Source organism: Mirounga leonina, unplaced genomic scaffold (assembly GCF_011800145.1).
Source record: "Mirounga leonina isolate KUSES-001 unplaced genomic scaffold, KU_Mleo_1.0 Mir_82, whole genome shotgun sequence".
Taxonomy (NCBI): domain Eukaryota; kingdom Metazoa; phylum Chordata; class Mammalia; order Carnivora; family Phocidae; genus Mirounga; species Mirounga leonina.
In genome coordinates this window covers 30,658,577-30,679,624 of record NW_023270825.1, presented here as the reverse complement: position 1 = coordinate 30,679,624, position 21,048 = coordinate 30,658,577, and the positions used below count along the sequence as shown (strand labels likewise).

At 48.1% G+C, this 21,048-nt stretch overlaps 1 protein-coding gene across 4 annotated transcripts in view; it reads left to right on the top strand.

The window, feature by feature from the left end:
• SMOC1 (SPARC related modular calcium binding 1) overlaps nt 1-21,048 on the top strand; it is a 152,167-nt gene that overhangs the window by 87,756 nt on the left and 43,363 nt on the right. For all 4 annotated transcript variants that reach the window (XM_034992603.1, XM_034992602.1, XM_034992605.1 and 1 more), the window contains exons 4-5: nt 8,321-8,420; nt 10,762-10,809. In XM_034992603.1, coding sequence (XP_034848494.1) covers nt 8,321-8,420; nt 10,762-10,809 — 148 coding nt within the window. The remainder of the gene's footprint in view (nt 1-8,320; nt 8,421-10,761; nt 10,810-21,048) is intronic.

The following is a 21,048-nucleotide window of genomic DNA, read 5'->3' as shown; positions in this document are numbered from 1 at the left end:
CTTTATATATCTTGTCTCATTTTATCTTTTCAATAACCTTCAATGTGGGTGCCATTAGCTCAGTATCCTAGACAGGTTCAGAGAGGTTAAGTGACTTTGCCAAAGTCACACAGCTTGTGGCAGAGATTGGTATTTAAACCCCCATCACTTTGACTCCAAAGCCATGTTTTTCCTTCTGCATCTTGTTGCTTCTGAGCCAAACCTGACTAAAGATGAGGGGGACACTTGTGGGATAAGCTTTTCCAAACCGAGGGAAAAACAGCTCATGCTAGCCAGACCAAAAGAATTACACCATCCCTTCCCTCTTCCCCCTTTCTTCTCACTGCCATCGAACTCTCTTCCATGTGTGAAATCACCCAGAAGATTTAATGCTGCAATCACTAGACCCATGAATTAGAAGGCCACATGGCATCAAAACAACTGGAACGTTAAAAACTTGGGAGTGAAGAATGGTCATAAGGCTCCTTGTTCCCAAATTCCCACCTAGAAAAGTACTTGTTTCTCGAGGGTTTCATGATAAATGCCAGAAAGGGCGGGGTGGGGGAAGTTTCCCTTAAAGCAGTAGCTCCTGAACTGTGGTTCCTGCGCCCTCAGCAGCACCTGGCAACTCGTTAGAAATGCAGATTCTTCAACTGATCCCAGACCCAAGGAATCCAGAAGCTGTGTGGGTGGGGCCCAGCCATGGTGTCCTAAGGCCTCCAGGTGCATCTACTGCACACCTGGGAAAGCATGTTCTCCGGCAGCTTCTGACAGAGAGAGCTGTTCTAGGGGAACAAGCCATTGTCTCGGACGGCCCAGGGCCTCATCATCCTTTCAGCTTAGGGCCTGTGGCAGCCACGGGGAAACACAGTTTCTCCGAGCTCCTGTAGGGAATGCGGACAAAAGGAAAGCAAGGGGGCCGCTGGAAATACCGCCCTGACACAAAGTTATCAGTTGGACCAATAGCAAGATGCTGAACTTTCACTGTGCATTAACTTAAGCCGGTGTTACCTGCTAACTGATCTGGGGCAATTGGCAGATAAGAAAGAAAGAAAAAAAAAGGTCTCTTACTCCCGCTGCCAGAAGAGAGTCAGACAAATAGCCACATGCCTCCTGCTTCATAGTTTCCCTGTTTCCCACTGGGAAGTGTGCGTGTGCATGATAGTAGTTGTCTCATGACAGGTTTGGGGGTTGCTCCTAAGAATGTGGCTCAAGCCCGTCCCTTTGCGTATGACTCACATTTTCTATTTTACAGAAGAGGCACAAAGAGAAGAGAGGGGAGGGAGATGAAGCCATGGGGTGAGAAGGTGCTGTGCCTTGGAGGAGATCCCAGTTGTCAGTGAAGGTCCAAGGCAACTCAAGATGGATTTCGAAACAGAGAAAGAGCTTGAGAAAGTGTTACAAAAAGGCGGTGGGGGTTTGCCAGAGGGAAAATTATTTCAGGAAGATTGAGCTAAAATGAGAACCTGATCCGGGGCTCTAAGCAGGTCGGACTGGGAAAAGCAAGGAAATGCAACAAGGCCTTGCACCTCATTACATTGCCTTTTTCTAAAAGCATGTTTCATAGAACACTGGTACCACAAAATGTTCCCCAACAAAATTAAGTGAGGGTCCCCCAGTTAAGTAAGTTTAGGAGTTGCTGCAAACGGTATCTTACCCTTCGAGCTAAATCATGATCTGACTTAAGACTCTGAGAAGTTGTGCAGTCAAGATATATTTTTATTTTCTTTAACCCAATGTTTCCAAAGTTATTTGGCTAGAGAACCCCTTCATTCCCAATAATGCCTAGTCCCACTTCCTAGAACACCAGCTGTATTCACAACCACGTCAGCGTGGCAGGAGTTAGAAGCAGGCAAGACTGGCCTAGGGTATCTGGCGGCCCTTGACAGCAAGGAGAGCAGAAGTCCAACAACAGAGAAGCTACTCTGGGACGCGAGGTCCCACCCCTGTCAGAGAAGCCCCCCAAGAACAGCCAGAGGAAAGCAGGCCAGCCAGGGACCACGGTGGAGGCCCCCCATACTGTCACCCGAACCACGCCAGAAACAGCCTCTCACTCTAGCTGGCGCAAAAGACTTTTCCAGCCGCCTCCTTGATTCGAATATTTATCCCATCTCCCATCTCCCATCTCCCCCACCCCCACCACCTCCCCCCAAAAAGTTCCATATGCCAGAGAATTACAAGGCGCAAAGAGACCCTGTCAGTTCCCTCAGAAGCCAGCACCAGGAGCCATGCCTTTCTCCTTCTTCCTTCTAGGTCTAGGGGACTTCCAGCTGTGATCATGTGATCGGAGAGAGCTGTTCTAGGGAAACTGTGATCATGTCACCTCTCTGTCTCTAGACCTGTTTCCTCCTTTGTAAAATGTTTGGGTTAGACTGGTGATCATTAAGGGTTTTTTGTTGTTGTTGTTGTTTCCCAGCTCCGTCAATTCTGAAATTTTATGGTGGTTTGGAGCCAGGGATACAAATTTTTTTTTTTAAGATTTTTTATTTTATTTATTTATTTGAGAGAGAGGGAGAACAAGCAGGGGGCAGGGCAGAGGGAGAGGGAAAAGCAGACTCCGCACTGAACAAGGAGCCCGATGCAGGGCTGGATCCCAGGACCCTGGGACCATGACCTGAGCCCAAGGCAGATGCTTCACCGACTGAGCCACCCAGGCACCCCAGGGATCCAAATTCTTATGAATTTGGTCAGGACCCAGCTGTGACGTTTAAACACATAACCTCTGCTTCACATGCCTCTCCTGTAAAGGACTTGCACACAGCGTGACTCGGAAGGCCCAGTGAGATCATCGGCGGTGAGTGAAAAGCCGCTGTGAAGTAGAAGAGGTATTTTTTCCATTTGGGGCATTGAAGCAGTGGGGGACAATTGTCTATATGCATAGTCTGGGAGTCTCCTTTGTTTTTCTCACTGCTGTCCTTGCCTTCAGTCCCTGATCTGCTTTATCCTGGAAGCTGGTGTTTGCTCTGCTTCTCTGTACTCATCAGTTACTTCACTGCATTTATTGAGAGTGCTAGCCTCCCACGTTCTTCCAGATGTCCAGGAGTTGGGCTAATGTTGAACAGGCTTAAAATAATTTCACATTTGTCTTAATTTGGACAGAGGTTGACCTGAAATATACCATTGGGCTGTTTATGCAAAAGGCTTCTTGCCAAAAATATTTAAGTATATGAGTCAGAGATGAAATTTGCTCACCTAAAAACACACTGTTTTAAAGTACCTTTAGTGATTTTCTGCCTCCCTGATCTATCCTCTGAAGCAAGTAGGATGTTAAAGTCCCCTGCTATTATTATCATCAATTTCTCTCTTTATGTCCATTAATATTTGCTTTATGTATTTAGGTTCTCCAATGTTGGGTGGATAGATATTTGCAATTGCTATATCCTCTTGTTGGGTTGATCCCTTTATCGTTGTGTAATGCCTTTCTTTGTCTCTTGTTATAGTCTTTGTTTTAAAGGCTATTTTGTCTGATATTAGTGTTGCTACCCTGGCTTCTTTTTTCACTTCCAATTGCATGGTAAATATTTTTCCATCCCCTCACTTTCAGTCTATTTGTATCTTTAAGTCTGAGATAAGTCTCTTTTAGGCAGCACTTAGATGGGTTTTGTTTTTTTAATCCATTCTGCCACCCTCTGTCTTTTGATTGGAGCATTTAGGCCATTTACATTTAAAATAATTATTGATAGGTATGGATTTATTGACATTTTGTTAATTGTTTTCTGATTGTTTTGTTCTCTGTTCCTTTCTCCCTTTGTTCTCTTTCTTTGTGATTGATGAGTTTCTGTAGTGTTATGTTTGGCTTTTTTCCTTTCTTTTTGTGTATCAATTATAGGTTTTGGATTTATGGTTACTGAGAGGTTCACATACAACATTCTTGGTGTATAAAAGCCTATATTAAGTATGCCAGTCCTAGTCAACAGTACAGTTAAGCCGCGAGTAATTTCACTTAGGTGGATGTACAAACACTTTTTGTCTCTGAAGGAAGACCCATCAATTGACATTTCAGCTTTCCCAGGATGCTCCAGAGAGGAATAGGGGCAAATTCCATGGTTTGTATCTATACCTGTGGGCCTGGAACAACCCTGAGCTTTGAGAGCCGCATCGTGAGATGCTGGAAATGGCTCATTACCTTTTCAATTCCTTGTGGCCCATGATTTCCCCATAAATTAAATATGAAAGTTGATTAAGTTGAGGCTGGGGTGGGGGGAGGTAGAACAAAGGGGATTACTTATTAATTTAAAACATTAAATAAGTTTTCAAGGGAGGAAGCCAAACTAGGTAGAATTTATATGTTGATTGCGTGTATATAAACCAACAATTCTATAGAATTTACAGCCTGACTGCTTTTCTGCAAGAAGCCTTACTTCTCACCTCTGAGAGTAATTAAACTGTTTCTGTATGAAAACAAAATTTCCTTCTCCTGCTAATGTTTTCGAACTTTTTGCTGAATTTAGACTACCCCTTCCCCTGGGACTGGTCAGAATAGGATGTTCTTTGGTTTCCATCAGAGAATCTGGCTGTGCCCTTTTTTTTTTTTTTTTTTAAAGATTTTATTTATTTGACAGAGAGAGACACAGCGAGAGAGGGAACACAACCAGGGGGAGTGGGAGAGGGAGAAGCAGGCTTCCCGCGGAGCAGGGAGCCCGATGCGGGGCTTGATCCCAGAACCCTGGGATCATGACCTGAGCCAAAGGCAGACGCTTAACGACTGAGCCACCCAGGCGCCCCTGGCTGTGCCCTTTTTGAGTGTACAGATAGTTTGCTCAAAAATAACACGATGGTAATAAAAATAAATAGCTAAGCTTAACCAGGCACTTACCATGCGAGCTCAGTGCTTTATTTACATTATCTAATTTAATCCTCTCAACAACAGAGTGAGGTAAGTATAATTATCTCCAGTTATTTTTTAAAATATTTTATTTATTTGTTTTTAAAGAGATACAGAGAGCATGAGCGGGGGGAGGGGCAGAGGGAGAGGGAGAGAGAGAATCTCAAGCAGACTCTGCACTGAGTGCAGAACCCGACATGGGCTCGATCTCATGACCCTGAGATCATGACCCTGAGATCATGCCCTGAGCTGAAACCAAGAGTTGGATGCTTAACCGTTGAGCCAGCCAGGCACCCCATAATTATCTCCAGTTTTTAAGTAGACAGGGACAGTCTGAGGCTTGGTTTGATTAAGGACCTTTCCAAGGCTGCAGAGGGTTGGAAAGATAAGTGGTTAACTTAACTTCAGTGGTGGAGCTAGTTAGTTAAGTGAGCTGCCTTCTGACTCCATGACCCTTGCTTTCTGTCTCCATGTAACTTCTTTTACTTCTAGAAGACATCTTGAAAACTCCCCAAGACAACTTACAAACAACCTCTTGATTGAGAATCATGGGTGAACAACACGGGGCTCCTCTGGCAAAGGGAAGTGACCTTTCGGGTCACCTCCTGAGTTCCTCCCAGCCTGAGGATTTTGTAATCTGGAGTCTATTCCTTGGAGCCTGGTCCAAGGAAAACGCTGAGAGCCATGGGGAAAAAGGGGCTGTGTTTGGGCCTGTGGGCCTGGCTGGGGGCTGGGAGGCAGCGTCCACATGCCTGTAGGGATACAATGGGCACACTCAGTGAGCTTGTGGCCCTGGGGACCTGCTTAGCCCAGAGGTCAGATTATATCCCCTGAAACAAAGCGTTGGGTTTAGCCTCCTACTCATGCATTTAGTTCACCCCTCAGTAGCTTTGGCTGGGACTCTGCACGCCTGGGAGGAGAGGGCTTTTGTCCAGCCATTCTCTGCAGCCTGAGTGACCGTAGCACCCAGCCCCAGCAGGCAGCATTGGGCCAGAGGCACTGCTTCCAGTGTTGGACTTGGCGGGGGGCAGCGGGGTAGAGTCTTCATGGAGAGGGAAGCTGGCCTTGGCCATGGGAGCCAAGGGGCCTGGGAGTGAGTCAGTGAGGCAGCCCAGCCCCGAGGACTGGTTTCCCCACAGGTGATTATTGGCCAGGGAGGCGAAAGGAGCCAGCCAGTCCCCATTAAAATGCTGCCGCTGGTGAGAAATCATCTAGGAACTATCCCCTGCAGGGCTGACAGAATCTGAAGGGGGAAACTCCCAAGTTTCCAGCAGCGTTTCCCACCCAAGCCTCTGGAGGTTACTAGGGGAGCTCTGGCCTGGGAGGGGGCCGGCTTGCCAGGTGTCTGTGACACAGCTGAGAGCAGTCATCGCCAGGGCCACCTCGCACCCAGCCATCTCCCATGCCAGGCACTGGACTCACACCGTCTGTTTTCCTCGCCAGGGCCCTCCAGGTTTGGCGTTGTGCTCCCCATTTTATAGTTGGGGCTCAAAGAGCTAAGTAACATGCCTAATTTGTAACTGGCTGGATCCAGATTCAAACCCAGGTCTGTCTGGGTTTCTTCCATTCCGTTATTAGGCTTTCTCAGAAGGTAGCGCCGACTCAACCCAAGACACTGATCGTGGGTGAGCACCTACGGCAGCAACGGTAGGCATCGGGTTTATCGATGTCTCCACGGGGTGAAGTGGGACTGGAATATGGTACTGCAGTAAAGGCATTGACTGTAGTTTCTTTACCCGGGACAGTGGAGGTCAAGGCCTCATTTATACCCAGTCAGCATACTGGTAGGAACACGATGCCCTCCACTTTGCTCTTATCCTGACTTCTGTGGGTAGGTCTGTAGTAAAACAACTAGTCTGGGGGAAGACTACAGCTTTTAGTACCCACGCAAGAGCAGAAGCCATTCTGGAGCTTTTCCGCCTTTCCGATCGTTTCTGGATTTCACCCAGGCCATCAGATCTCTGTTGCCTGTATACCCCTATGTACTTCACCGGTCAGTTTGTATGCTGTTACTGTCCATCCTTGATTTCAATATGTCCTTGATCCCAAGAGGCCCTTTTTCCCCCACATGTTAATATCTTTGCGGTTGGCACCCATCCCGTCCTTGAGGTCCACGTTTAATGTGGCGGGGCTGTTTAAATTGGTGCTACATTTTTAGAATTGATGGGGACCAAGAATTGAGGAAATACGATAATTAAGCACTTATTCAACTCATCAAATGCCTACAGTAAATGCCAGGCATTTTGCTGGATGCTTAGAAGATAGAAAATAACCAGGATGCAGTCCCTTGCCTTAGGAAGGTCACAGTCTTGATGGGGGAGATAAGGACTCTGAATTTAGAGAGCCAGGGTGTATGGAGGGGAGGCTGGGACTGCTTTGCAGAGAAAGTGTATCATGAAATGGGTGGGAATACAAAGGGATTAGAGGAGGGTTGGGGATGATTTGGGGAATGGTATCCCAGACCACTGAATAGTAGGAGCAAACAAATGTTCAGAATCATGAAATCCTAGGATGTGTTTGCGGGCTTCAAAGGGTTCACTGTGGTTCCACTGGAGGGTGTATGTGGAGACATGGGTGTAAAATGAGGCTTCGGGGATAGGCAGGGGGCAGATCGCCGCGGACCTTGAGCTCCACATTAATGAGCTTAATCTCTATCCTGAATCCAATGGCAAATCATGGAGTGGTTTTCAGCACTGATTTGTGTGTAGGAACTCCATGTTGGGAAATGGATGGGAAAGAGAGTGGTGGGATGGGGTGGAGTGAGAGGAAGTGAACAGAGTGATAGCTGTTGGAAGAGAAAGAAGAGTTACCCCAAATGAAGCAAAAGCCTCATTTGTATTTACTGTTCCCAGATAGGGTGGACCGAATTATGGAGGCTTGAGGATGATCACACAGAGGAGCAGCAGGGCATCTAGAACTAGAAGCTGTAGGGTCAAGGGACTTTGTTCTTACCTTAACACTGTCATCTAGTGGGCAACCACTAGTATGTGCCCTGGTCTCAGGAGAGCCACCCGATCAATAGGCAGGCTGATTATATGACCAGATGCTGGGAGAAGCTAGAAAAAGAAGAGCCCACTACTGGTCGCCGCTTGTTAAGAAAGGGTCATTACAGCTGGCCATGGTGACATTCCAACATGTACTTGCCAAATTAGTTCACCAATCAGAATTTTTTACAGTTGTTGGGAGAGTATGCCAGCATTTGGGAGCGGGGAGAATGAAGAGGATATCACTTAATACCTTATATGTCGGTGGTATTTGAGATGTTCAGCATTACACGTCATAAGGAGGACGTAGGTAGGTTGCTGTGTTTGTGCCTGGGAGTCGCACAGAAGACGCATGATCCATGCTGTCAACTGACTGACCCACCTGCAGGAGACTGTGGGGACAGGTGCTGGGGGAGAGGTGGAAGGAGCTCCTCCACCATGGTGGCAACGCTTTGCAAGGGGTGGGAGCTGACTGTTGATACGGTGCCCCACGACTTACGGTTCTCTTCCCCTCCCCCGCTTCCCTGAACAGGTTCAGTGCCATACTTACACAGGGTACTGCTGGTGTGTCACCCCAGATGGGAAGCCCATCAGTGGCTCTTCCGTGCAGAATAAAACTCCTGTATGTTCAGGTACCGTGGGGAGGGGGCGGGAAGAAAGAAGAGAGCTGGAGAGAGACCCCTAGCTGGTCTCTTGCCTCTCGTGGGGAAACCTTGGAGAAATGGTTGAAAGATGGGGGGTGGTTAGGAGCCCTCTTCCAGGTCGAGAGGATTCCACGCTGACACACTTACTCTGTAGGTAGCTGGGCAATCGGGCCAGTATATGCCTGTGTGTATATATTCCTTTATTTTGAGTTAGGTTTCTGGTTCAACGCTCTCTTCCCAAGCCTCAGCTGTAATCCCCAGAGAACGGCATGTAAGTTTTTAGCCGGGGCGCTCTGGTTGCCAGTGGCCTTGGGAGCACATCATTGAGATGGATCTTAAAACCGATCTTAAAACTGAATGGGTTTTAAGGCTGAATGATCAACTAGTGATGTCTGTCATGGCTACACGAGGAGAGAGTGGTGGCCTGCGTGCCATGTATTTGCTCCTCCTCCCCTGAACAATGTAATGCAGACGAATGGAAAACGTTCATCACGGTAGCCCTCAAATCTGGCTGTTAGCAGCAGAGCCTGGGGAAATGAAAAGAGCCCAGTTGTCGAGGCTCTGCCTTGTTTGGTTTGATCCAGTAGGTATGGAGGGAGACCTGGAGACCACCTGTTTGTGAAGCTTCTCAGGTGTTTTGTTTTGTTTTTTTAAAGATTTTATTTATTTTTAAACAGAGAGAGAGACAGCGAGAGAGGGAACAGAAGCAGGGGGAGCGGGAGAGGAAGAAGCAGGCTTCCCGCGGAGCAGGGAGCCCGATGCGGGGCTCCATCCCAGGACCCTGGGATCATGACCTGAGCTAAAGGCAGACGCTTAACCACTCAGCCGCCCAGGCGCCCTCTCAGGTGGTTTTGATGACTACATGAGGGAGGGAATCATTGCTTCATAGTGACCACTACACTAGTCCATAGAGAAATTAAATCCTTGCCAACTCTATGAGCATAGAGAATTTTTGCTCTTAGGTCAACCTCACGGGATCATGGATTTTGGATTCACACAAACTCCACACTTTCTAACATCCATTCAGATGGTAGGGGACTTGAGAGTCACTCCCTTAATTCACTGTGTGGCTCAGCCCTCATTCAAAAAAGCCCATCCAGCCACCAGCTGCTTCATATTTCTTCGTATCTGTGCGTATGAAGTTTTATTTATTTACTTATCTTGAATATTTAATTCCAAGCAAAGTATAAAGCATTATTCTAAAGCCTATGAGAAATTCCAAGGGCTAGCAGTCCTGCTATCCTAACATTTTTATTTTTTCACAACATTTATTCATTTTTCTACTGGCCCTGCTATATAGAGGGAATGGTAAGAAAGGGCAGTAAGTATCTACATTAGGAAACCAAGATTTGCAGGCCAAAATGGAAAGTTTACTTTATTTGTGGTTTACATGGAAACTGGAAACCTTAATTGGGGTTGGTGTGGAGAGGGGCAGGAATGAGCCCTCCTTGCAAATGACCTGGAAAGTTTCATTTAAAGCAAACAAATGCACTAGAAACAAGCCATGCAGGGTAATATAATTGAATTCTCACAAAACTAGTATATGGAGAAGGAGTATGCTATGGAATGAGAAAATAGGGATTCTTTTTTTTTTTTTCTCTTGGTGGCGGGACCTCCACAGATGTCCTTACGTGCGTGTGCTGGCTCTGCCCTGCATGTGTGGGCTTCATGGAGAAGACAGGTGCCATGGGGTCGGGACCGCAGGATGGGTGCACATGGCATCCTAACATGCACAGGGCAAAGTGTTTGGCCAAACACACACACTACCCCCTCCTTGAGGAACAGGCTGCATCTAGAAAATTGTTTCCATGCCTCAGACTATTTTGGCCCATTCAGTACAATTGGACCAACAATTTTCTACTTAATGCAGATGGAAAATCACCGATTTCCTGCCCTAACCAGCAAGGGATGTCAGTCATCGTATTTGCAGTAAGAGGGGCTTCTTTTCAGTTGGCCCTACTGAGTGGACATGGCTCAGAACATGGAGGTGGTAGGAAGTGGGGGAGATGGGCAGTGGAGGTGAGGGGAGGTTTCTGGAATGTTCACCAAGGGAGTTCTGTGGAGGTGAAGTTTTGTAAAAATCTGGTCAGGATTATTGCCTGGAAATCATAGTTCATCTCACTGGGACTGTGATATCAGTGACATTGATGTTAAGCAAATGCCATAGGACGTGTATGTGTGTACTTTGTATATAATGTCCCCAGACTTGTATACAATGTATGTATATACATAACCACATGCTCACAGCATCAGGCTTTGCCAGCTCTTTGAAAGAAACCAACCACAATACATTCTGAATGTCTATGTTTTTGTTTCCCTTTTACCCAAGGTTCAGTCACCGACAAGCCCTTGAGCCAGGGTAACTCAGGAAGGAAAGGTGAGTAGAGTTTTATGCTCTATCCAAATGTTTGCTTCTAAAGCCAGTCCAAGAAGAGTTCTAGACCAGATGGAAGGAGCCTGGGTGTAAGCTAAAAGTCCCCCACAGAAAATCTCCATTCTTATCCTGGGTTTCCTCCTAGAAGCAGCGGAGGAGGTAAGTAAGGCTCATACGGTGGTGGGGACCGCGCGCCCAGAATTTCTGAGGGAGGTGAGTGAGCACAGCATACAGAGCTGGCAGGGACCCCGAGAACCTTGGCTCCTGGGCAGTTCAGTCAGTCAACTACCAGGTAGCCAGTATGCAACCAAAAAGGACGATGAAGGTAGGCATGTCCAGGTCTGCCCCGACCCTCTTGTTTTGGAAACCAGTTTGAACATCTGTTCCCCACTCGCTGATTCTCCTTAATAATTGTTCCAGCCCGTCCAGATTTTCTTCACGAAGACGAGCCCAGCTTCACAGGCTTGCGACCTGTGCTGCTATTGTCTTGGGATTCATAATCATTCTGTCTTTAAACTTGTGTTTTGCTAAGTCAAGCCCCGTGGGACAGTGAGGCGCGCATGTGTGCGTCCTTGTCCCCTGTTGGCATATCGCTTTTGTGATGTGTGCTGTGGGGCTTCCACAGGACGCGAAAAATTTTAATCCTTCTTCACCTAGAACAACATTAAATAGAAAATTTTAAAACACCATGACAAGTCAAGAGAGAGACTGTGGAAGAGAGTATAAAACTTTATAGTCTGGTGCTCTCAATGGCACTGTTTTCCTGCTTTTTGAACAAAGGGCCTTGCGTTTTCATTCTGCACTGAGCCCTACAAATTATGCGGCTAACCTCAATTAAGGCACTTGTCCGAGTGCTGTTTAGTGGGGCAGCCAACATGAGGAATAAGTCCCTGGGATATGCTGACCATAATTTCCAGGGTGGAGGACACTAAGCTCCACTGCCACTTACCTCCAGGACAACAGAGAGAGAGAGAGAGAGAGAGTGCGAGCACATGCTCTGGTAGCTGCATGGGGGACCAATACCAATTTCACTGAGTGTACAAACACTCCAGAACCCCTAGTTCAGGCTCTTGGGTAAAAACCCAGCCAGGAGATGGTAGCTGAGTTTGAGGCTTCGCACGCGAATCTGGGCCTTGGGGAAACTGCACGTTCTTAAATGTCCACATGGCGCGTCGGGCCTATATAGCGTCAGCGTGAGGCACATGGGCTTGTCCTGCACCCGTGGTCACAGGGAGACGGAGGTGAGGTCCAGGACCCTGCCCTGCATGCTTGTCCCATGGGAATGGGAAGAGGAGGCGAAACCACCCTGCCCGAATGCAGGAAATGAGACTCTGGAGAAGCTGCCGGCCTGAATGCAGGTGTTCCAAGAGGACGAGGAAGTGGAGCATCGGGATCCCACTAGAAAACATGGATTAATGGGCCTTCCCACAAGCAGGAATGCATACGTGGGCAAAAAGGAGGGAGCAACTGCCTTTCTGGGTCCTTCCCGGAACAGGGAGAGGCTGCCCTGCATGCTGGCCGTTCCCTTCTAGGTGGGAAAGTGGGAGAGGGGCGTGAATGGTTCTTCCTGCAAAGACCTGACCTCCTCAACACTGTGAATGGCACGTGTGTCTGTCTGCAATTTATTGGAGTTTCAAAGGGGAGCTGCCTTCGATTTGACTTGTTGTAACTGAAGACTTCAGGAACATCGCCTTTATTCTGGGTCACGAGATCGCAGTGGTAGAAAAAACAATTGGCAGTCCTGCAAAACAGACAACTCAGATTTCCCCCACCAAAGGGAACTGAGGGCATGAAGCTGAATGGAGCGCCCACACCGAGAAAGGCGAACCATGGGATCTGGGATCTTAAACTGTACAGAGAAGTACTTTCCAGGTTGATGTGGCTTTGCACCCTGTGGACAACAAAAGAAACAGACCTGTGGCCATTGTGGGTTCTTGCTGATCCAGCTGGGAGAGGACAGGGACACCTGATTGCTCCAGGGACAGTGCAAGGAATAGGGGCGTAGAGTCCGAAGCCTCATCTTAGAGATAAGTTGCTTGGTTTCCAGCAATTTGCTTCCCTACGCCACATGGGCTCCTCCCTCCCAGATGGTTCTGCAGAGGCCTCCTCTTTGGTGCAGAGGCCTGGTGGGGGATGCTAGGGCTCACTCGCCTCTGGAGACTTGACTTTTGCCCAGAGCGTCTCCTTCCTTCTACTTTGGAGGATCAGCTTAGGCGCTAATCCTCTTCTCTTTGTCTGCCATGGGCAGTGCAGAGAAAAGCAGGCTCAGGCCACCTGTAGGAAGGGCCACCTGAAGCCACACCTGTCCAGGAAGCCGGGGTTTGAAGGGGGACAGGGTGCGAGAGGGCATTTGTAATATCCTGTGTCGGCCACTGAGGTCCCTCTCTCAGCTGCCACTTAAGAATGGAATGTGCTCTGGAGGGCAGCAGGTGGGAAGACACAAAGGCCCCTTGTCTGAGCTGGTGCCCACACGTGGGGTCTCCTAGACGACATCTCCCTAGGGCTGGAGTTCACAGCCCTGAGGCCTGCTGCAGAGATGTGCGGCCCGGACCCTCGCGCAGGGTGAGCGGTACAGCCAGAAAGGACGCCCCAGGTCTGGGTGTGAGAGTGGTGGGGGTGGCAGGGGACAGCGGGGGAGGAGCGGGCCCAGGCCCTTCTCTCCCCACCCTCTTGCCTTTGGGAGCCTGCTCCACTGACAGGGCTCAGAGGGATCGGTTCTCTCTGCCTGGAAGGAATGAAAAGGTGTATTGTGCGGAGACCGAGGGTCTGGTTGCCAGCCAGGAATTAGTCCTGCGGAGGAGAGGAGGAGAAGGCCCAGCAGAGGAGGCTGGGGGAGGAGGCTCAGAGAGATAGCAGGAGGAAGGGAGGAGGGAGAGAGGCCAGGCAGTAGCGGGTCACAGGCGGCTGGCCCAGACAGGAGGCCTGGCTTGTGGCTCCTGGGTTCACAGGTGTGGGGCCCGAGGGGAGAAGTGGGGGAAGGAGGGAGGGAGGTGCTGTTATCTTACCCAGATGCACGTGCTCTGGGGGGGGGGGGGGGGTCAGAACTTCAGACTATTTACTTAATCCCTTGGAATGTCCTTGCCTCGCTCTGTTCTTTGGGCCTCTTGTGTTTAACGGACTCCTTTATGGGCACATGTGTGGTAATTAACACGTGCAGCGTAGGTCCCAGGCCATGTGTTTGAGTTTCAAATATCCATTGATCTGGGGCACTCCCATCCTGGCTCCCCTCCCCTTCTTCTCCTTTGGTCCTTGCCCTTGAAGAGAGATACGGGGGCGGGGGGTGTATGTGGGCGGTAGGGGGGCACACGTGCCTCTCCGTGTGTTTTATTGATGCTTCAGAGGATGATCAGAAGAGAGGAAGAGGGCCACCAGCAGCCCCTTGAGCTCTGACAATGTGCTGCTAAAAACAGTCGAAGGCTGCAGAAGCTGAGGTAGAGATGAATTTTTGGTTTCAACTGAAGCAGGTTGAAGGACAGCTGGGACGTGGCTGGGAAGCAAAATGTTAATTTAGAGATCATGAATTTACCCTGAGTGGATTTTCCTGGCCAACCAAGGCTTGCAGATTTTCCTGAGGTGCCTCTTTTTGGGGTCTTGATGCTAAGGAACCCCAAATGGATGATTTGAGGAGCTTCCGAGCTAGCCAAATGCAAAGTCAGGGACTTGTTCTGAGCATGATTGCTTGTGAGGTGCAGGAGGGGAGTTCTCAGCCTTCAGGGGATGATAAGAACAATGAAATGGGAGGATAAGGGGAGAGCACTTGTAAAATTTTTTCCTGGCCATTCTCTGGGAGCTTTCTTCTTCTGAGCACCCAGGACCCTGGAGATCCCCTGCTGATGCTTCAGTAATCAGCAAGTGAAAGTTGAGGACCATCAGGGGTTTTCTGCAGTTTGCATATTTCCTACTTGTTAGAAGTCTGGGATTTAGCTGTTTGAGGAAAGTGAGAGAAAAATAGAAACATTAGCAGACTCTGCTTGTATTTTTTGCACAGACTTCTGTATTTGTCAAGCCAGTGTTGGAGAGGGGCAGAGCTCCCCAAACCCAGCCCACCTTTAATCTGTGGAGACTTTTTAAGCCCCCATGAGCTGCTCCATACCCTGTGCTCTTAAGTAAAGAGCGAGTCACAGTTATTTGTCCAGGGTCCCTTTCTGTGTCTCCATTTTTAGAATCTCTCTTGGAGTCTGGTCTACAGGTTGGGGCCAGCTTGAACTACCTGTCACTCAGGTGATGGATTAAGCAGCATGCTCCTTCAGGGCTGAGGGATGTGCTTCGGGCAGGGGTGATGGGTGGCAGGCATCCCAGATGACGGGGACGGTGCGCTTCCAGCCTCAGCCCTCCTGTGGTCAGCACACCTGAATGAGGTTCACCTCACTGCCCTGAGCTGTGCATCGCTGGCTGCCTCAGGACATTCTACATGTGGAGCATCCCTCCTGCTCAGATGACTCTACCCTCTTCCCAGCTACCCTTCTTTCCTCTCCCCCAGCACTGGGGCGGGGGGGCGGGGTCAGTAGTTGACCTGTCAGCATGGTCGTCAGGTGGCAACAGTCTGATTCGCTACCGTCTGGGGTTGGATGTGAATGGAGACGGGCAGCCGATGGCCTCTACGGGTTGGCCTCTGCTCGCACTGGATTTCCCCGGGGAGAAGCCGTCATTCTGCTACAGCACCTGCTGAAACAGAAGCGGGCCGAGCAGCTCCAGACCCACGAGAGGCAGTCTTCTGCTCTCTGCATGTGTGTGGCTTCGGCTTGCCAGTGCCCGAGCCACCCCGACCAAGCCCGACACGTCAGGCGACCAGCTTTGCAGCGTTTGGTGGCAGAGGGGGGTGCACAGATGTGCTGGAGCATGCATGTGCGTGCTCTGTCTCCTTCCTTCCCCGCCCCAGCTCGCCTCCACGTACTCAAGCCCTGCCCTCTGCCCCAGTCCCTATTCTGGGATCTCTGAAAGGAACGTAAGCGTGGAGGATACTAAATGAAGAGTTTGAATCCCTGCCATATCCCCATTTCCAAGGACTAGAGAGGAAACGGGGTTTAGGGACCTGGAAAAGCCTCCTTGTGGTAGATTCTTATTCTTGGTGTTATTAGTGTTATTAGTAACCTTTGTTTATACTTGGCTTCTTCTTCTTTCATTCAACAAATATTTATTGAGAGCTTCCTAAGTGCCAGGCTTGTTACAGTCACTGAGGACCCAGCGACAACTAACATGATAAGAGCCTAACCTTGTCTTGTGGAACTCACATTCTGATGGTTCTTAGCCTCTTCTTATAGAGGTTATCTTCAGGTGGAGGTAAAGCCTCCCTGGGGAGCACAGACTTCTAGAGGCTGGGAAGCTGTCACCTCTGCAGGAAGGCAAAGCAGGTGGCCCCACCACACAGCCCTGGTTGGTAGTTCTCATGGCCAGAGCCTCTAAGGAAAGACCCTTGGAGAAGGTGCCTGGGATGAGCATGGCCCACTAGCAAGTTCTTTTTTTTTTTTTTTTCTTTAATTTAAATGCAGTTTGCCAACATATAGTACATCGTTAGTTTTTGATGCAGAGTTCAATAATTCATCAGTTGCCTATAACACCCAGTGCTCATCATATCACCTACCCCCCTTAATGCCCATCACCCGGCTACCCCATCCCCCCACCACCCTCTCTTCTGTAACCCTCAGTTTGGTTCCTGTAGTTAAGAGTCGCTCATGGTTTGTCTCCCTCTCTGATGACTTCCCATTCCAGTTCTTGATCCTTCTGCCTGGTACCTTTGTGGGGCCCTGCACGTCCAGGTGAGGACTCAGAGATTGACAGGCCATTGAGAATATGTTCATTGGCTCACTGTTCCTTGACTGAGTGAGTTCAGTTTCAGGCATGACCCAGGAACCTGGATGGAAGCAGGGATTTCTGCGTGTGGGCACAAAGGCCTCCAGGCCACATCTGAGCCACACTCTCCAGCTCTGAGTGCCACACAGCTCCTGGGGGAGAGGCCAATGAATTGCCACTCTCGGGTCCTGTTGTATCACTAATTCTGTGCCTGCTGAAAGAAAACTGAGATCCAGGAGCTGCTTATTTGAAAGTTTACATGGAAAGGCAATGGAGCTAGAATAGCTAAAACAATTTTAAAATGAAAAATTAAGTGGGAGGTATCACTCTGTTTTTTTAAAACAAAGAGATCTTTAATGCTTTACTCCCCCATGACCCTTGATGAATTTTGAATTCATGCTTCCCTGTGTTCTTCTGAACAAATGCAGTGATCTCTCCCTTTTTAAAAATGTTTGTTTCATTTCCTTTTTTAAAAATTACTTTTTTTTTTTAGAGCAGTTTTAGGTTCACAGCAGAATTAAGAGGAAAGTACACAGATTCCCATACAGCCCCTGCCCCCACACAGGCAGAGCTTCCCCACTATCAACATCTACACCAGAGTGGCACATTTGTTACAATTAGTGAGTCTTCACTGACACGTTATTATCTCCCAAGGTTCGTAGTTTACGTTAGGGCTCACTCTTGGTGTTGTACTTTCTGTGGGAATAGACAGATGTAAAATGGCATGTGTCCACCGTTACAGTATCATGCAGAGTATGTTCGCTGCTCTAAAAATCCTCCGTGCTCTCCACCCCTGGCAACCCCTGATCTTTTTACTCCCTCCATAATTTTGCCTTTTCCAGAATGTCACAAAGTTGAAATCATAATACTTTGATTAAGACTTACAGTGCTTTAGTAATCAGGACAGTGTGGTGTTGGCCAAGGGATGAACACATAGATCAGTGGAGCAGAGTAAAGAACCCAGAGAAAGGCCTGCACAAGGCTGGCAAACTGATGGGACAGGGGCATAGAGCGGTTCAGAGGAGGATGACGCTGTAGCGATTGGACATCCATAGGCAAAAACACAAACAAGAAGCCCCAAACCCTCAACCCAAACCTCATATCTTAACAAAAATGAATTCAAAATGGATCTTGGACTTAAATGTAAAATGTAAAACTATTAAAACTTGTAGAAGAAAACATAGGAGGAGATGCTCAGAAACTATAGCTAGGTGAACCTAGGGCTTTTATGTCTTAGAACAACAAACACATGATCCAAAAAATTGAAAAGTTGAGAAATTGGACCTAATTGAAATTAAGAACTTGCTCTGAAAGATCTTGTTAAGAGAACAAAAAAAGTGCAGACTGGGAGGAAATACTTACAAACCATATATCTGACGTAGGACTGCTATCTAGAACATGTAGAGAGCTCTCAGAAACTCAGCCAGTTGAAAAGCAATTCCACTTAAAAAATGGAAAAAATACATGAATAGACATTTTACCAGAGCTCATATGCAGAAGGCAAATAAGCATACAAAAAAGATGTTCAACATCATTAGCCGTAAAGAAATGCCAATTAAGATCATGATAGGATATCACTACACACCTGTTAGAAGAGCTAGGATAAAAAAAAAAATAGTGACAATACCAAATGCTGGTAAGGCTCTTGAGAAGGTGGATCTTTCATACATTGTTGGTAAAAATGTAAAGTGATACACACTCTGGAAAATACTTTGGAAGTTTCTTTTCTTTTTCTTTTTTTTTTTTTAAGATTTTATTTATTTATTTGACAGAGAGAGACACAGCGAGAGAGGGAACACAAGCAGGGGGAGTGGGAGAGGGAGAAGCAGGCTTCCCATTCAGCAGGGAGCCCGATGTGGGGCTCGATCTCAGGACCCTGGGATCATGACCTGAGCCGAAGGCAGACACTTAACGTCTGAGCCACCCAGGCGCCCACTTTGGAAGTTTCTTTAAAGAGTAAACAACGAAACATACACTTATCATATAAACCAGCAAGGGCACCCCTGAGCATTTATTCCAGAGAAATGAAAACTTGTGTGTACCCAAGAACCCATACATGGATGATCATGGCAGCCTTATCTGGGGTAACTGAAGAGGAAAACAACTCAGATGTCTTTCGGTGGATGAAACACAGCTGTGCCTCCGCCCTATGGAATACGACTCAGCAGCAAGAGGGTACAGAGTGTTGGTTTGTGCAAACCACGACTTGGATGGTTCTCAAGGGCATTATGCAGAGTGGGAGAAGCTGGTTTCAAAAGGTCATTTACTGCCTGATTCCATTTATGTAACATTCTAGAAAAGACAAGATTATAAAGATGGAGAAAGGATTAGTGGTTGCCCAGGGTGAGAGATGGGGTGGAGGAGGGCAAGTGTGATGATAAAGGGGCTGTAGAGGGAGATCTTTGTGGTGACGGAATAGTTCTGTATTTTAATTGTGCCGGTGGTTACACAAATCTGCACATGGATAAAACTGCATAGAAATACCCCCCCAACACACATACACAAATGAGTACATATAAAACTGATGGAATGTGGGGCGCCTGGGTGGCTCAGTTGGTTAAGCGACTGCCTTCGGCTCAGGTCATGATCCTGGAGTCCCGGGATCGAGTCCCGCATCGGGCTCCCTGCTCGGCGGGGAGTCTGCTTCTCCCTCTGACCCTCCCCCCTCTCATGTACTCCCTCTCTCTCATTCTCTCTCTCTCAAATAAAAATAAATAAAATCTTTAAAACAAACAAACAAACAAAAAACTGATGGAATGTGAATAAGGTCTATGGATGACACCACTATCAATGTCCTGACTCTGATATTGTACAATAATGAGGTTACCTATTTATTTATGTTCACTATGGGATGTTACCACTGGGGAAAACTGGGTGAAGCGTACATGGAACTTCCCTGTATTATTTTTGCAGCTTCCTGGGACTCTATCATTATTTTAAACTAAAGAGTTAAAAAACTAGCCCAGCTCTCTTTGACCCCAGGTCGGAACTGACTCTGCTGCTGGTGGTTCCTTCTCTCCCCTCCTCCTCCCTTCTCTCCCCTCCTTTCCCTCCTCCTCTTTCTCCTCTTCTTCTTCCATGTCTGGTCTATTTTTTTCACCAGCATCATGTTTTTACTCTTATTTGGGGGAATGTGGAGCTTGAGGATGTAGGGAATTGTTGCAAAAAGACGGCTTTGAGCTTGTTTTTACTTCTTTTGGGATGGAGCATGCAGGTGGGTAGACGGAATGTAAAACCTTGATCTCTTGCTCTGGAAAGGACCTGAGGTGCCCAGATAACCCCTGTTGTCAAAGGTCAGGATTAGGACAGCTCATAGTACATTTCTGAGCCTCATTGTTCATGGGACATGCATCTCAGGAAATGTTCACTAAAATTCTGTCCTCCTCCTGGTATGATTAGGGCTAGGGTCTTAAGGGACTTTTGCAAACAGGCACCGTTGTCTCCCTGTGATGCCCAGAATACATCATTTCGACTTCCACCCTGGGTCCCTGAGTCACACGCTGAGGGGGCTGGTGGCTCTGGCATAAATGTGGTCCCATCAAAAGCAACAACCTTCCAGTGCTTCTGCCAGGCCGAAGTTTATCTCCATGCCTTTGTAAAAGATGACCAATGGCAGCCTAAAAGAATTCAAGAGGGAGGGTGGCCGGTGATGGACATGGTTTGGGCAGAGCCCAAGAATCGAAGGGGACTTGGGATCGTGGAGAGACCTTCTGAATCTCGGGAGGGGGGTGGTGATTTCTTTTTTCCTCATTCTCCAAGGCTCCGCAGTCTCAGAGACCCCAAGAGATGCCATTAATACAGATTCCTCCTCTGGCCCCTTTGACACATTTGCTTTTGAAGGACCTGAAAGAGAAAGCTCTTTGTATGTGGTCAGAATAAACTCATTGTACACCCAAACAATTAACTCCTCAATGGACTTGCCAGCCCCTTGAAAGCCCCGGCCCTGCTTCCCTGGACCTCTTGGGCTCTATTCAGTCCCTTAAGCACACCAATGTTTTTGAGTTTTTGTTTTGTTTTGTTTGTTATTCTGAAAAGTCTTTCGCTGAGAATAGTCAGAGCGGATCAACATTGTCCTCAGCCCGCATTTATCTCCACTTGCCAGCGAATGTCAATCAGGAATCAAAAAGCCAAACAGAGGAGGCTTTGAACGGTGTCATCGGGGGTCGAAGTGACTTCCAGCTGTCTGTGCGTGGGTCAGGCCTTCTCGCAGGGCAAGGAATTGTGCTGTCACACAAACCCACTGTCTGGACAGCCTTGCAGAGCCGTGCGGGGGCTGCAGCTTTCTGGGGCTGCACCTTAAGGACGAGGCATGGTTGGGGGTTGGAGAAATTGGAAGGCCAAACGCCAGGGCTCTGGGTCTGGGCAGTTTCCAGAGCTGCTCACTGCCTCTGGGCCTGGAGCAAATCACTTTCTTGCTCTGAGACTCCATCTCTTTTTATCTGCCTGGTGACT